Source organism: Mytilus edulis, chromosome 4 (genome assembly GCF_963676685.1).
Source record: "Mytilus edulis chromosome 4, xbMytEdul2.2, whole genome shotgun sequence".
NCBI lineage: Eukaryota > Metazoa > Mollusca > Bivalvia > Mytilida > Mytilidae > Mytilus > Mytilus edulis.
In genome coordinates, this window is record NC_092347.1 from 85553091 (window position 1) to 85569286 (window position 16196).

The 16196-nt window shown below is 28.9% G+C and overlaps 1 protein-coding gene across 2 annotated transcripts in view; it reads left to right on the forward strand.

Annotated features, from left to right (window-relative positions):
- LOC139520840 (mediator of RNA polymerase II transcription subunit 27-like) overlaps positions 1 to 13617 on the forward strand; it is a 28112-nt gene extending 14495 nt beyond the window's left edge. Inside the window, exons 4-8 of one of the 2 annotated variants that reach the window (XM_071313830.1) lie at positions 3430 to 3523; positions 4459 to 4566; positions 10079 to 10120; positions 11086 to 11163; positions 13465 to 13617. In XM_071313830.1, coding sequence (XP_071169931.1) covers positions 3430 to 3523; positions 4459 to 4566; positions 10079 to 10120; positions 11086 to 11163; positions 13465 to 13596 — 454 coding nt within the window. In that variant the 3' untranslated portion in view covers positions 13597 to 13617. Of the gene's footprint in view, positions 1 to 3429; positions 3524 to 4458; positions 4567 to 10078; positions 10121 to 11085; positions 11164 to 13461 lie in introns of both variants that reach the window. The other variant, XM_071313828.1, reaches the window with a different exon arrangement.
- Positions 13618 to 16196: the final 2579 nt, after the last annotated feature.

The window sequence follows — 16196 nt, forward strand, 5'->3', positions numbered from 1 at the left end:
ATGAAATTTTAAAGAACCATATAATGCAGTCATGAACTTTACAAAGGGCTAAGGGTAACATTTTGTGAGCCAAACCCTTAGTTTAACTGAATACCTTTTTGATGCTACAATGATTAATTTGTCATATCTATAATTTAATTTCCAATATTTCTGTAAGTTTAAGACATTGGTTTATATTTTTCTCTTTTAAGGTAGATAGGGTGTCTTCCTCCATCTTGGATTTTGAAATACCAGAAAACAAGGTCTAGATCTTTAATAGAATGTGCAAATTTTTAGAGTAGTAGGTAATTCATGTGTAAAAACTTCATTTCAATATAGAAAATGACATGTTTTATCATATTTATAGTTGTATTTTACAAAAAACAGAAAACTTTTGTTAAATTAAATTTTTTCCAACTTTGCCACATAAGCGGAGGCAACTCAAATGCAAGGGCAGATAATTCAGATTAAGGTACTTTTACAATAGAATGTGTTAGGAATTTACCTATTTTATAATTTAGCAAGAAAACGGGTCTGGTGACCTCATTTCTTTTTTTTCTTAACTGAAAGTGACACTATTAAAGATATCTTCTATGTTATCTCAAAATTCTATGGTGTAGTTTACCTTTTATTGCAGAAAATTTGGTTTTTCTTGCATAATCTTTACAAAATCTGTCAATTTTGGACACCATGTAGAGTGAAAATAAGGCCCATGACCCATTCTTTTTATTAATTTTTTTTAAAAAGCATGATATAAACTACATTTTGGCAAATTATTAAAAAATTCTATGGATTATAACTAAGACACTCCATCTACCTTAATTCAATGTTTTTATCAAATTTTATCTGTTTACATTTTACAGGTATGTTTGGTTTATAACAAATATAAAAGGAAGGATTTTTTTATTAGATTGTTACTAATACTTGTCAATTTAACACTGAGTGTTTTTGTTTGTATTTCATTGTTTCAATCATAATATTGTAGTACAAGTAAACCTATCAGTACATGTGGTCAGATGATTAGTGATTTGTTGTTCTGAGTGGTAAAGTACAATAAGTTGTAAAAAAAAACCCCAAAAACTGGAATAGATTTAACCAGATAAAAGGAGTTGTCGTATTTTTAACAATCATTCAAGATAATGAAACTATTCATCAAATAATGAAATAGTACAAACTGTATTTGTAATGTAAGTGATTTAGACAATACATTATGTGGCTTACGTAAGCACTTATAATCACGTAATTACAAGCAAAAAAAAATTAAATTCGCATCCAATCCTGTGATGTGACCTATGAATAGGTTCAAAATGCATAGATATAAGTACAATGGGACATGAAAAGGATGAACTAACATGAAAAACATCTGATTACAAGAGGTGACCCTTTTAGCAAGTTGACTGCAGTAACTGCTTCTGTGTCTTTCAATGCACAGCTGATGTTGAGAGTTTTGGATTAAAGCTGTCACAGTCCTTGATTGTAAGGATTCAGTATAAGTGTAGATATCATACTATCATATATTAATCTCAAGTTGTCTTTTATTTATTTAATATAATTTTGTTTTTTCTAAACATTGACAATTACCTCACATTTTCTTTTATTCATATTGTCATTTTATCATGAACATAATTAAAAAGCATGACCCTGAACCTCTTTCCATCCACTAATGAAACGTAAAACAAATGGTGCCACATGTGTAGCAGGACCTGCTTACCCTTTAGAAGCACCTGTGATCACCCCCAGTTTTTGATGGGGTTTCTACTGCACCGTTTTTTGTTTATCTATGTTGTGTTTTGTGGACTATTGTTTGTCTGTTGGTTTTTAGCCACGGCGTTATCATTTTTTTTTCGACTTATGATTTTAAATGTTGTAATATTTGTTTTGCTTTGAAAATTCAGAAATTATTGTGAAATGCATGTGTGTAGCTTTTCTCCAAATCTCAATAATAAAAGCTGCATTTTTGTTCATTCTTTAAAAACAAAAATCGCAATAATAAAAGTGCAATAATTTCTGAATTTACGATTATTATTCTTTATAATATAAACATTTATGAGTACCATAAAAGTTAATTGTATGACTTGGACATTTCATCATGTTTTAAAAAAAAGTACCTCTAGTATACATTGACATACAATGTATTATAATTTGATTGTGATAAAAGTAAATGTATAGTTTTGTTTGGAGATATCTTAGTTTTATGTATAAATGACCTTAGTCAGGATGTCATTGATGTGGGTTATTTGGGGGTCATGAGTAATGGTGCTCTTTCTTTAATGGTCAAAATGCAATTAGAGGTATTTCATAATATTCATTATTGTCCTTTTTTATTTTTTTATTTTTATTGATTATAGTATTTTTTGGAGGGTTTGTCTTTACATCCGAAACACCCTACCTAGAGTTGCACATAAGTATAACATCAAACTAATTTACAGTTAAACCGAAAAAAAAAGAGATATAGAGGGGAAGTGTATATATATTACTGTTTAGAAAACTAAAGGCCTTAAGTATAACAATTCAATTTATAGAAAAAACATACAAAGACATCTAGAGGGAAACACACATATATATATAATGTCTAGAAAACTAACTGCCTAAATTATACCAATTTTGTTTAGACAAAATGGGCAGTTTAAATACATTGTGTATAGTTTTCCTTTAATACTGAATGGTAAAGCATACTAAAAAAGTCACTGTATTGTATTGTAATTACTAGTATATATGTAAGAAACATAAACTTTTATTGACTGACAAATAATTGAGTACATTAATACTAGTATATTTACAGTTGTTTATTGTAGTACATTTACTACAAACTGAAATACGCATAATTCTGAGAACATTCAAGGACAGTAAAATTGTGTCATTGCTGCATGCTATTAATTGACAGTTTTGATCATTTTAAAGCTTATTTGTGCAAATATCCTTGTAAATGTGATTTATTTTAATTTTATTCTTATTTTCAATGCAAAATGTTCAGGTTATGACATCAATCAATAATTTGTTCCTTATTAACATGTTTGTCAAAAAAGGTTTGACATGTATGATTAACCAATTGAATTATTATAAAAGAAAAGATCGTAATTAGATATGCAGGTTCATTTGATCTGTCCATCAACCCAATGACTGATTTTATATTTAATGCTTATTATAATAATTTTACCTTTAAGGTGAAAACCATTTACATATCAATTCCTTGTATACTATGGAATTGACAATATTATGTATGAAATGTTTAAAGAGTCATAAATGTTGAAATATGCAGTTAAATTAAAGAATGGTCAAATTTTCGTTCTTCTTGTAAATTTTCTGCTGTAAACAAAGCAAAAATTTGATACATAAACAATCATAATAGTACTGTATACTATTTCTGACTTGATATTTAATTTTATCGGTAATTCTATATAAAAACCATTTTGCTAATGATTACCTCTTCTTTACACCTTTTTTTTTCAGTACTGTAGAAACAGTGCTAAATAGTTTAGAAAAACATTTACCAGATACCAGTATAACTGTTTCCCGGCCTAATGGGAGTAGTTGTGTGTTACAGGTAAAGTAATTAATGTAACTGGAAACTTCATAAAGAGTGAAATTATTCAGTCAATGTGAATTATTTTTTTTGTTTTAAAATATATATCACAGCCGATTGCATTGAGTGTGTAGGTACAGGCAATATCTTTGTTAGCTTGCTTGCTAGATGAACAGTGAAGTCATTGTAAGGTAAGGTATACTACCCTCCTTTCGAAGTAGCCTAGTACAACAGACAGATAGAATGGTTATCTGTCAGACTCGTATACTCTTGAAGGAGGGTAGTTTACTTTACCTAATAATGACTTCATGGTTCAGCTAGCAAGCAAGCTAAACAAAGATTATTACCTTTGCCTACACACTCAACGCAATCGGCTGTAAAAAAATCTAAGACATCGGTATTTTCATCAATTTTGTTCACTTAACAGTTGCTTCCCTTGCATGTGTACTCATCCAAAAGTTAGAATTCTATTTTTACTGATAAATATCTGATCATGAGGGAAGCTAATGTTCTTTATACAGTCAAAAGATATATGTCTTTCAGTGCATATATAGTACACACATGCAGAAAATGTTATGTAAATATTAAAATAAACAAAAAAATTATAAACCAAATTTAAAAAAAAAAAAACCCACTGACCTTGGGAAATTAACTGGGATATTTGTATTGTATTCTAAAATTGTGATGAATTTGTACATTTATGAATTATATTATGATGTTAATTTCAAAAAACATTTGCCAAATAAGGGTTATAACTTATACATGTTATATCTTGCAATTCAATATGAATTCAATATTTGTGATAGTGAGTGTGGCATGGTGTCCTGAGGAAACATCTAAACAAAAAATATAAAAAATATAGTATGATCAGTCATATGATAAACAACTTGTTTTGAAGCAGAATATCCTCATGATCAGGAAGACATAATATAATGTGGTTTGTTCTCATTTTCCAGATAACTCTTTCCAAGACCTTGAAGGCAGTTTGTGTATTGAGAGGTTTTCTCATAGAATATGTTAATGTGAAAGGTTATAATGAAGATTTTCTCTCAAATGATGGAAAGGTAATGTATTGTCCATTAACAGTAAAGAGAATATGTTAATGTGAAAGGTTATAATGAAGATTTTCTCTCAAATAATGGAAAGGTAATGTCTTGTCCATTAACAGTAAAGAGAATATGTTAATGTCAAAGATTATAATGAAGATTTTCTCTCAAATGATGGAAAGGTAATGTCTTGTCCATTAACAGTAAGAGAATATGTTAATGTCAAAGGTTATAATGAAGATTTTCTCTCAAATGATGGAAAGGTAATGTCTTGTCCATTAACAGTAAAGAGAATATGTTAATGTTAAAGGTTATAATGAAGATTTTCTCTCAAATGATGGAAAGGTAATGTCTTGTCCATTAACAGTAAAGAGAATATGTTAATGTTAAAGGTTATAATGAAGATTTTCTCTCAAATGATGGAAAGGTAATGTCTTGTCCATTAACAGTAAAGAGAATATGTTAATGTTAAAGGTTATAATGAAGATTTTCTCTCAAATGATGGAAAGGTAATGTCTTGTCCATTAACAGTAAAGAGAATATGTTAATGTCAAAGGTTATAATGAAGATTTTCTCTCAAATGATGGAAAGGTAATGTATTGTCCATTAACAGTAAAGAGAATATGTTAATGTTAAAGGTTATAATGAAGATTTTCTCTCAAATAATGGAAAGGTAATGTCTTGTCCATTAACAGTAAAGAGAATATGTTAATGTCAAAGGTTATAATGAAGATTTTCTCTCAAATGATGGAAAGGTAATGTATTGTCCATTAACAGTAAAGAGAATATGTTAATGTTAAAGGTTATAATGAAGATTTTCTCTCAAATAATGGAAAGGTAATGTCTTGTCCATTAACAGTAAAGAGAATATGTTAATGTCAAAGGTTATAATGAAGATTTTCTCTCAAATGATGGAAAGGTAATGTATTGTCCATTAACAGTAAAGAGAATATGTTAATGTTAAAGGTTATAATGAAGATTTTCTCTCAAATAATGGAAAGGTTATATCTTGTCCATTAACAGTAAGAGAATATGTTAATGTTAAAGGTTATAATGAAGATTTTCTCTCAAATGATGGAAAGGTAATATCTTGTCCATTAACAGTAAGAGAATATGTTAATGTTAAAGGTTATAATGAAGATTTTCTCTCAAATGATGGAAAGGTAATATCTTGTCCATTAACAGTAAGAGAATATGTTAATGTTAAAGGTTATAATGAAGATTTTCTCTCAAATAATGGAAAGGTTATGTCTTGTCCATTAACAGTAAAGAGAATATGTTAATGTTAAAGGTTATAATGAAGATTTTCTCTCAAATGATGGAAAGGTAATATCTTGTCCATTAACCGTAAGAGAATATGTTAATGTTAAAGGTTATAATGAAGATTTTCTCTCAAATAATGGAAAGGTAATGTCTTGTCCATTAACAGTAAAGAGAATATGTTAATGTCAAAGGTTATAATGAAGATTTTCTCTCAAATGATGGAAAGGTAATGTATTGTCCATTAACAGTAAAGAGAATATGTTAATGTTAAAGGTTATAATGAAGATTTTCTCTCAAATGATGGAAAGGTAATGTCTTGTCCATTAACAGTAAGAGAATATGTTAATGTCAAAGGTTATAATGAAGGTTTTCTCTCAAATGATGGAAAGGTAATGTCTTGTACATTAACAGTAAAGAGAATATGTTAATGTTAAAGGTTATAATGAAGATTTTCTCTCAAATGATGGAAAGGTAATGTATTGTCCATTAACAGTAAAGAGAATATGTTAATGTCAAAGGTTATAATGAAGATTTTCTCTCAAATAATGGAAAGGTAATGTCTTGTCCATTAACAGTAAAGAGAATATGTTAATGTTAAAGGTTATAATGAAGATTTTCTCTCAAATAATGGAAAGGTAATGTCTTGTCCATTAACAGTAAGAGAATATGTTAATGTCAAAGGTTATAATGAAGATTTTCTCTCAAATGATGGAAAGGTAATGTCTTGTCCATTAACAGTAAAGAGAATATGTTAATGTCAAAGGTTATAATGAAGATTTTCTCTCAAATAATGGAAAGGTAATATCTTGTCCATTAACAGTAAGAGAATATGTTAATGTCAAAGGTTATAATGAAGATTTTCTCTCAAATGATGGAAAGGTAATGTCTTGTCCATTAACAGTAAAGAGAATATGTTAATGTCAAAGGTTATAATGAAGATTTTCTCTCAAATAATGGAAAGGTAATATCTTGTACATTAACAGTAAAGAGAATATGTTAATGTCAAAGGTTATAATGAAGATTTTCTCTCAAATGATGGAAAGGTAATGTCTTGTCCATTAACAGTAAGAGAATATGTTAATGTTAAAGGTTATAATGAAGATTTTCTCTCAAATGATGGAAAGGTAATATCTTGTCCATTAACAGTAAGAGAATATGTTAATGTCAAAGGTTATAATGAAGATTTTCTCTCAAATGATGGAAAGGTAATGTCTTGTACATTAACAGTAAGAGAATATGTTAATGTTAAAGGTTATAATGAAGGTTTTCTCTCAAATAATGGAAAGGTAATGTATTGTCCATTAACAGTAAAGAGAATATGTTAATGTTAAAGGTTATAATGAAGATTTTCTCTCAAATAATGGAAAGGTAATGTCTTGTCCATTAACAGTAAAGAGAATATGTTAATGTTAAAGGTTATAATGAAGATTTTCTCTCAAATAATGGAAAGGTAATATCTTGTCCATTAACAGTAAAGAGAATATGTTAATGTTAAAGGTTATAATGAAGATTTTCTCTCAAATGATGGAAAGGTAATGTCTTGTCCATTAACAGTAAGAGAATATGTTAATGTCAAAGGTTATAATGAAGATTTTCTCTCAAATAATGGAAAGGTAATATCTTGTCCATTAACAGTAAGAGAATATGTTAATGTTAAAGGTTATAATGAAGATTTTCTCTCAAATAATGGAAAGGTAATGTCTTGTACATTAACAGTAAAGAGAATATGTTAATGTTAAAGGTTATAATGAAGATTTTCTCTCAAATGATGGAAAGGTAATGTCTTGTACATTAACAGTAAAGAGAATATGTTAATGTTAAAGGTTATAATGAAGATTTTCTCTCAAATGATGGAAAGGTAATGTATTGTCCATTAACAGTAAAGAGAATATGTTAATGTTAAAGGTTATAATGAAGATTTTCTCTCAAATGATGGAAAGGTAATATCTTGTCCATTAACAGTAAGAGAATATGTTAATGTTAAAGGTTATAATGAAGATTTTCTCTCAAATGATGGAAAGGTAATGTATTCAGAGTTCGCAAAATCTTTTTTTCCCTGGTGGTCCTTGAAGAAAATCTGCATGTCCTCACTATTAATTCTATTGAAAAATACTAATATTGTGTCAGTCCTATGTAAAATTTTGGTGGTAAAATCCTGAGGACCACCACTTTTCGTGAACTCTGCATAATGTATTGTCCAGTAAAGTTTTAATTGATAAAGTATAGGAACTGGCATACAAAACAGGTAGAGGATTTTGCCTAGAATAAAAGGGCATAAAAACTGAAATGGAAAAAATCTGGCCTAGATAAAAATACTAGAGGATCTGGCGTAGGAAAAATACTATAAGATCTAGCATAGAAAAAAATACTTAGGGATTTTAACCAAATAGAATACTATGGAATCTGGCATAAAAAAGATAGTAAAGGATCTGGCTTAGACAAAAATAAAAGAGGATTTTGCATAGAAAAATACTATAAGATCTAGCATAGAAAAAATAAGTATATGATCTGCCATAAAAATACTATAGGATCTGTGTGTAGTACTCCCTGGATCAGATAAGCATATCTGTATTCAAAAAGCAGTACAGATGACATTCATCTTTTGTACTTTTATGGAATTTAAATTAGATCTTATATAATTTATTTTTATTTCATACTATTTTATTTAAAAAAAATAATCATATGCATCATCTATAATAGTTATTTAAAATAACATATAATAACATATTTATAGTCTGATGATAATTAATGATCATAAATTATACTCTCTCAAACTTTCTTGCAATTTTTCAACGATTACCAATTTATCCTCATGCACTATAATTTTATAAGGTAATGTAAGGCGGGTGTTACCTGTGAAAGAGGATGAAGATATATTTAAGGAATGACTAATATTTTTTCTGTCTATGAAGAAATAACATAAAAAATGTGGTGCACACTGAATAACGCATGTAGCGGGTTATTTACAGTGTGCACCACATCTTTTATGTTATTTCCAATAGACAGAAAAAATATTAGAGTCATTTCTTATAATTAAATTCTAAATTCCATTTTAAACCGTAGAAAACCATGAAAAAACGTTGATGATGTCACGGTCACATGACTAAATTGTGTCTATGGGCTGATAACAAAATAACGTCAACCAATCAGAAGACGCGTTACATCCAAAATTACATTATCACCTATTATGTAAAACAGTTTTACTTATTTGGAAAAATTTGATTTGTATTACCAATAGAATCTTATTTTTTTTACATTGTTGTGTAATTTTGCTACAAGCATCATAAGCAACGATCAGAAATATAAGTAAAGAGTGAAACATCTGTTAATCTTTGTCTTCAATCTAAATAATAACCAAAGTAACCAAACTTCTTGGATAATTTCTGTTGAAAAGTAAGCTTAAAAAATAAATGAATAAATAAAATGATAAATAATCTATTTCGAGAGGATAATCCCATTATTAGTTAAAAATAATCTTCCTGAGAGTCCTCAAAATTAAAATAACATATTAATGAAATACAATATTATAATGAAAAAGCATTCTCAATTTTATATTAATTTGCACAATTTAGGAATAATTTGTAACATTTTGTTTTAAAAGATATATAGTTAGTTAAAAGTGAACTACTCATTATTATTTTTTGTGGTAAACTGTTCCATATTTGAGAACCAGAATAGGTAAATATGTTTTCTTAAAAAAAAGTAGTATTTGGCTTCGGAAGATTTAATAGTTTTTCATTTGCTAAACTTAAATTATAATTATGATTATCAGTGAAATTGAAGTTTTCTTGTAAATAGTTGGGCACCATTATAGAATCTTCCTCATTGTTGGTCATGTTATTGCAGATATGATTGTATGAAAGTATTAATATATCAGGTATTTTATTCATGTATCTGTAAGAGTTTAGGGGAATATAGTACACTTCAAATTTCATTTTTATTGTCTTTATGCAAGTTGTATTCTCCTTCATAATGTTATTGCAGGGAACCCTGTTTTTCTTTATGAGAGACATGAAAACAGAAACACTTTTCTGTGCAAATTCAAAAGTTATAAGACTTATTCATAAAATATTTTGTATCCACTGCTTTTTATAATTTCCTTCTTATTAATTTTTGTACTGGACATTTGAATTACTGTTAAACATTGTCAGTTACTATATATGTAAGCTTACATGTTGGTGTATTTTAAGATTACATTTATTAATAGTGCATGGTTTTTATGTTTATTCTTTAATGATTAATGTGTTATTATTTCTTTTAATTACAGATAGACTTATGGTCCAAGTCAAGATATAAAGTATTTGAAAAGGTAAATAATTAAAGCAATATACTCTTGCTGAAACAATAACTCTTGTTTAATAGCTTTGACCATCTGGTTCACATTATAATAGTATTATTGGGTTGACTGCATGGTTGAGTTCAGAAGGTCTTGGGATAAATCTGTGAATCAAAAGAAAAGGTCAGTAAGTGATCTGATAATTCCAACCAAATTCTCATTTATCATCTGATTTGAAGAAAGTTAAAATATTCTGACTGTTTTATTAAACAAATTATCCGAGGAAGTTTTCCTAAGTTGTACATGTTAGGAGTAACTTGGTGTAACAGTTAGTAATTCTGGTACCCCCAGAGTTTTTTTTCATACAATAATACTTAACGTTAAAACTGAATAACATGTTTAATAACATGTTTTATATTTCAAATTTAATCTGACATTTACATGAAAGTGTAACGGAGTGCTCATTCTCAGCAGAAAAGATCATTAGGGCAACAGGACAAACACTTTTAATCTGTAGGCCCAAACCAAAAATACATGTCAAATTTTGAAAATGTATTTTGAAAATCACTAAGCAATCTATAACAAGGCAATTATATTTAATCCTGGTACAATAACTATTGAAAGTGTTTGTGAAAATGACTAAATTTTGGCCTCACATAATGAAACCAGAGACCTGTGGCCTGAATATTGCAACCTATAATAGATCAAAAGTTCTTATACTCTGAAAATGGGCCATGCTTGTATGGTATGGTAATTATCTTCAGTAATGTTTATTCTAGAGGTTCTGTAAAACAGACACATGGTGAGGTATTGATGATCAAAATGTAAGCTTATTGAATGTCAACTAATGATCTTAAAGAAATTGTGCGTTTTGATACGAGTTGCATATCCTATTAAACATAATTTCTTTGTTTATCAATAAATGAAATATATTTTGAATAATACTGCTTTAATATCTATTTGTGTGTTAAATCCTAAATTATTAATTTTAACTCCAGGTATCAGATCTAATGATGGCTGGCATACAGCACTACTATTACCCACAGATGCCAGAAATTACAATCAGGACATTCATAGTAAGTTTGATTAAATTTGTAGTTCTCAGGTTTTACTGACTTTTTCCCAATTTAAGATTTTTTGGCAAAAGAAGTCTCAAAGTAGTTAAGATTCTTCCTTCTTTGATAACTAATTAAGATAACTAATTAAGCCTTTAGAAAGGATTTTGTTTTGATGTACATCACCAGTTTTGGCATCCACTTTTAACCATTATTATGGTCTGGTAATACACAAGATCTGTGCAGTAGTGATATATTATATCAATAGGTAAGGTTTTAAAATGATTTATTACACCTTAAAACCTGTCTTTTGGGTTTTGTTGTCATATTGGCAGTTATACCACATCTGCATATATTTATAAGTATAAAAATTAGATTTTAAATTTTCAAATACTTTTTTTGAGACCCATGTTTTGGCCATTTTACCACTCTTCATGGACTAGACAATTGTTGACACAATTCCCTTTGTCAGTTGTGAAACCTTATTAAAAAAAATCAGTGTTCTTTAAAATTGATAAATAGTATTAATGTTAGGAGTATCCACATATCAAATATGTGCCAACAATAACATTCATAAGGTTTGTTTGACACTGAAATTTTTTGAATAAAATACAAAACAAAAAATTCTGAGCCAGATAAACAAGATATGAAATCATCTATGATAAACTTTGTGTGATGTAGTTTGCAACCTTAGCTTTATAATAGTAATATTTAAACTTATCATAGGTACCAGGATTGAATTCATACCTTTCTTCTACAAGAAAAAAACCAGAGGTGCTCTAATCAAAAGAGTTAAAAGGCCAAAAAAGTAAAAGTAAAATGGCATTTAGAACCCAAAATTCAGAAAGATTTTGTCAAATACTTTAAACAAAGTAAATTTACACTCAAAATTTATCATTGATATCATACTGGTACTGAAGCATTGGGAACAGAGTAGTGGCAAAGTCGTTAATATTATAAATTCTTAATTAATCATTGAGTTGAATATATTTTATGCTATGTATGACATGATCATCTATTAAAGATAAGTTAGAAAAGAAACGTACATTAACATACCTACATGTATCAGATCTGTAAAAATATATACTTAATGATAAAACAATCAAATTTATTTGTCCTACTCTGCAGACAGTTTTGTTTATATAATAAGATTTAATATTATTACAGTGACTTGACTGTTAGTGTTGCTCTCCACCAATTACAACTTATTTAAAATTCTGACCAAACTGCAATTTGTTTTATAAAATCAAACTGTTCAACTGGTCAAAAATTTGAACAAACTGCTGTAGAAAATCAAAGCCAAGTCATGAAAGTGCAAGGTGATACAATAAAACATAGTTACAATTTTATAAGACACTAACTCAACTTTAATGTTGTTGTGAAAAATGAGGGCAACAGTTTGTATAGATATTGAACTGTTATAGAAATGTCCAAACTAAGCTTTCATGAAGTTTTGCTTTTAAAAAGTCTTCTATATTCATAAGAATCAGACATTATGTGAATTAAAACATTTCATATTCAGTAAAATATGTGTGAAATTGCAATATGTTTGTAGGAAGTTTCCATGAGGAGATAATAAATTTTTTCTTTCAAAAAGTTTTTATTAAAAAAAATAATGTTTTAGGTTATCTCTCCATTGAAACTTATCAATAGCGTATTGTTAATTCAAACATATTTTACTGAATATATGATGTTTTAATTCGAATGATGTCTGATTCTTATGAATATAGAAGACTTTTTTGTAAGAAAAATTATATGAAAACTTATTTGAGACATTTTTATAGCAACTCAAAATTTCAACGTTAATGACTATATTATATCTATACAAACTGTAAGACTGATTTTGTCACAACAACATTAAAGTGGCCAGAAATCATTGAGGATAGTAAGTATGTTTTATTTTATCACCTTGCACTTTCACATTTTGACTCAACAATTCATTCAAAATTCTGACCAGTTGAACAGTTTGGTTTAATAAAACAAATTGCAATTTAGTCAGAATTTTGAATGAAGTGCAATAATTGGCGAGCAACACTAACAGTCAAGTCGTTGTAAAAGGAGGAGATATGAGAAAAGAATAGATGTATACAAGCCTATAGAAAATTTGTATCCTGTTGAGCTTTTAAATTCATTGTTTACTTTTACTCTAGAAATCCATGAAATGTGGTCTCCCATAAAGAATAAGGAATCCACAGAAATTCAGATATGATAATATTTATGTTATATTTGTCTGATGGAGAATTGTTCAATTGGCAATTCTACCACATCTTCTTATTTTGATATGTATAATATTCTGACTTCTTTATATTACTATTTCAGCAGCAATGGTTTAACTCCTACAAGACATTATTTTCTGCCCCATGTTCCAAGTGTGGTAAACATTTACAAGGAGGATTACCTCCTGTATGGAGAGATTTCAGAACATTAGCACCATTACATGATGGATGTAGATAATAAAGATATCTGTGTACAAAAGATGTGTTGTTTAACTATTGCAAAACTGTGTACCACTCTGTGTACCAGACTATGTCCTGATTGCTGTTGTCCTTGTCAAAGGGTAAAGGTGTCAGATATCATCGTTATACAGAATACAAAAAATTCAGGATTTAATTGTAATCAATGAAAATATTAACCATAACCTTGACTGCATATATCTGCAATTCCTGTTTATGTCGTAGTAGTGAATATTTTGCAAAACAAAATATACTGTGGATTCATTAATATTCATTGGATACAAATTTCGGTCAATTTCTTTGGTACAGTAAAACCCTGAATTTAAATGTTTAACAAATTACAAATTTTCTTAAGGAATAGCTTGATTGAAGTCCTGAGTTGTAGAATCTGTTGTTATAATGTTTCAAAGGTTATTAATAACAAAATGGGTTGATTATAGTCTGAAGAGTTCATCATGAATAAAGGCAACAGTAGTATACCACTGTTCGAAATTCATAAATCGATTGAGGAAAAAACAAATCCAGGTTTCAAACTAAATTTGAGAGAAACACACCAAAATTAGAGGAGAACAAAGACACAACACGTAAATGCAATAAACACAGAAACGAACTATAATATTAAAATGGCCCTTTTCCTGACTTGGTACAGGACATTTATAGAAAAAATGGTGAGTTGAACAAATTGTACTAGTCCTAATAAACTCTTGTCATTGAAAAAATAATTAAACCAGATTTAGCATATAAATAATTAATTTTGTGTTTATGTTCCTACAAAACAGTCAACATGGCCGTTTAAAACCAAAACCGTTGATGACTCCTTATAGGAAGTATTGCACTTGAATGACAATGGTTTACCTATTTAATAGTTGTTATTTATTATGTTGAAAACTATAATAGATATGTAGAAACTGTTATCAGCAAAAAAGATCAGCTGAATGACCAAATTATGTGGAAGAATCTTTATATGAGTTGTATTTCCTACAATGATGAGCTATGACTAATATTTGGGGTAAGATTGCTTTCATGCAAAAACCCTTATGGCATTGGCTTGAAAGTGAAACTTTCCAGAACTCATCACTATGTTGAATATTTCAAAAATATAAAGCATTGAGGTGAACATTCTAATCATCCTATCTATTGTAGAAACACCTAATTTCGTGGCTATTTTAGATTTCATGTGGATTTAATTTCGTGGGTTCCATTAATTGAAAGTGATATTATATGACAGTTGAATTTTCGAGGAGGGTTTTAATTCCGTGGATATAGTCTTTCCATGAAATAAACGTAATTAACTCCTCCACAAACATTTCTTATTTAACAGTATGTATATCATCAATACAAAATATGATCAGGTATTATTTAAGTGACAAAAGGATGTTTGTTGTGATGCTTTTCAAGAGAATGATATTAGATATGTATGGTGCATGAATCTATCTGTTATATAAAAAAAGGTGTTACTGTGAAAGGTGACATTTAAAATTGAAGTTATCTTCCTTTGTCCTTAACTTGTTTAATTAGCTACCCAACACCACAGAGGAAGTGCAAACCTATGCCAATTGATGTGTCCTTAATATTTTTTGACATTTTTTCCATTGTCTATCTCGCTTTATTTTAAAAGTGTTCAAAATTAACCATTCCATTTTTTTAAGAAGTAATCTATAAACCCATTTGAGTCTGTGACACGCGAAGCAATGAATGTGTTTTTTAATTTGATAGATGCTTTTGTGCTTTTTTGTAAATGATTGTTTGTTTCTACATTTGAAAATGTCTGTACCAAGATAGGAATATGACAGTTGTTCTTTCATTTGATGTGTTTTGTCTTTTGATTTTGCCATTTGATTAGGGACTTTACGATTGAATTTTCCTCGGAGTTCAGTACTTGTGTGATTTTACTTTTTCAATGTAGATTGTTTAATATTTTCCTTAGTACTTTTTTTGGTTGATGGTCTAGTGGTTAAGACCGATGGTTGCAGTGCTGAAGGAGGATATTCACCATCACACACACACATCTCGGATATCCAGACTGAAGTTTAAAACTAGAATGTGTTCTTCGGTTGGTCAAAGTGGCTGCCGATTTTGACCAGGAAAGCAATCTTCAGATATTTTTTGGGTTTGTCTGTTCCCACTGAGTTGCCCAGTAGTTCTCTCTGAGTACTTCGGCTTCCTCCCTTATAATAGCAGACTTCGAAGTGTCCAAGCACTCCCATTGTGTTAGGGGTTTGGACTTGGTGGTAGTTATACAAAAGTTAGTGACACCGATATTAATCCTGTAAGGGAGTGTATACGGATGCTTCGAATAACAGGGATCATTCAGAAAAGATTGTTAATTGCAAAACAATTCTAGAAGTACAGAAAAGGAAGCTTAAGTGTATGCCATGACATAATTGTTGTTCAAATTATTTTGGCAGTCAGACTCAGGACGTTGAAGAGGAGGCCACAGGTTTCGTTTGATTTTGTTCAAAGTTTTATGTCAAAATAAAAATGAATACTAGAAAAGTTTCGGTACACGAAATTACTATTAACTTTTATACTTAAAAGTTAAATGCTAAAACATGTTTGGCATTTCGATAAATTTCAAATATGAAGGCTTGATGACTGATT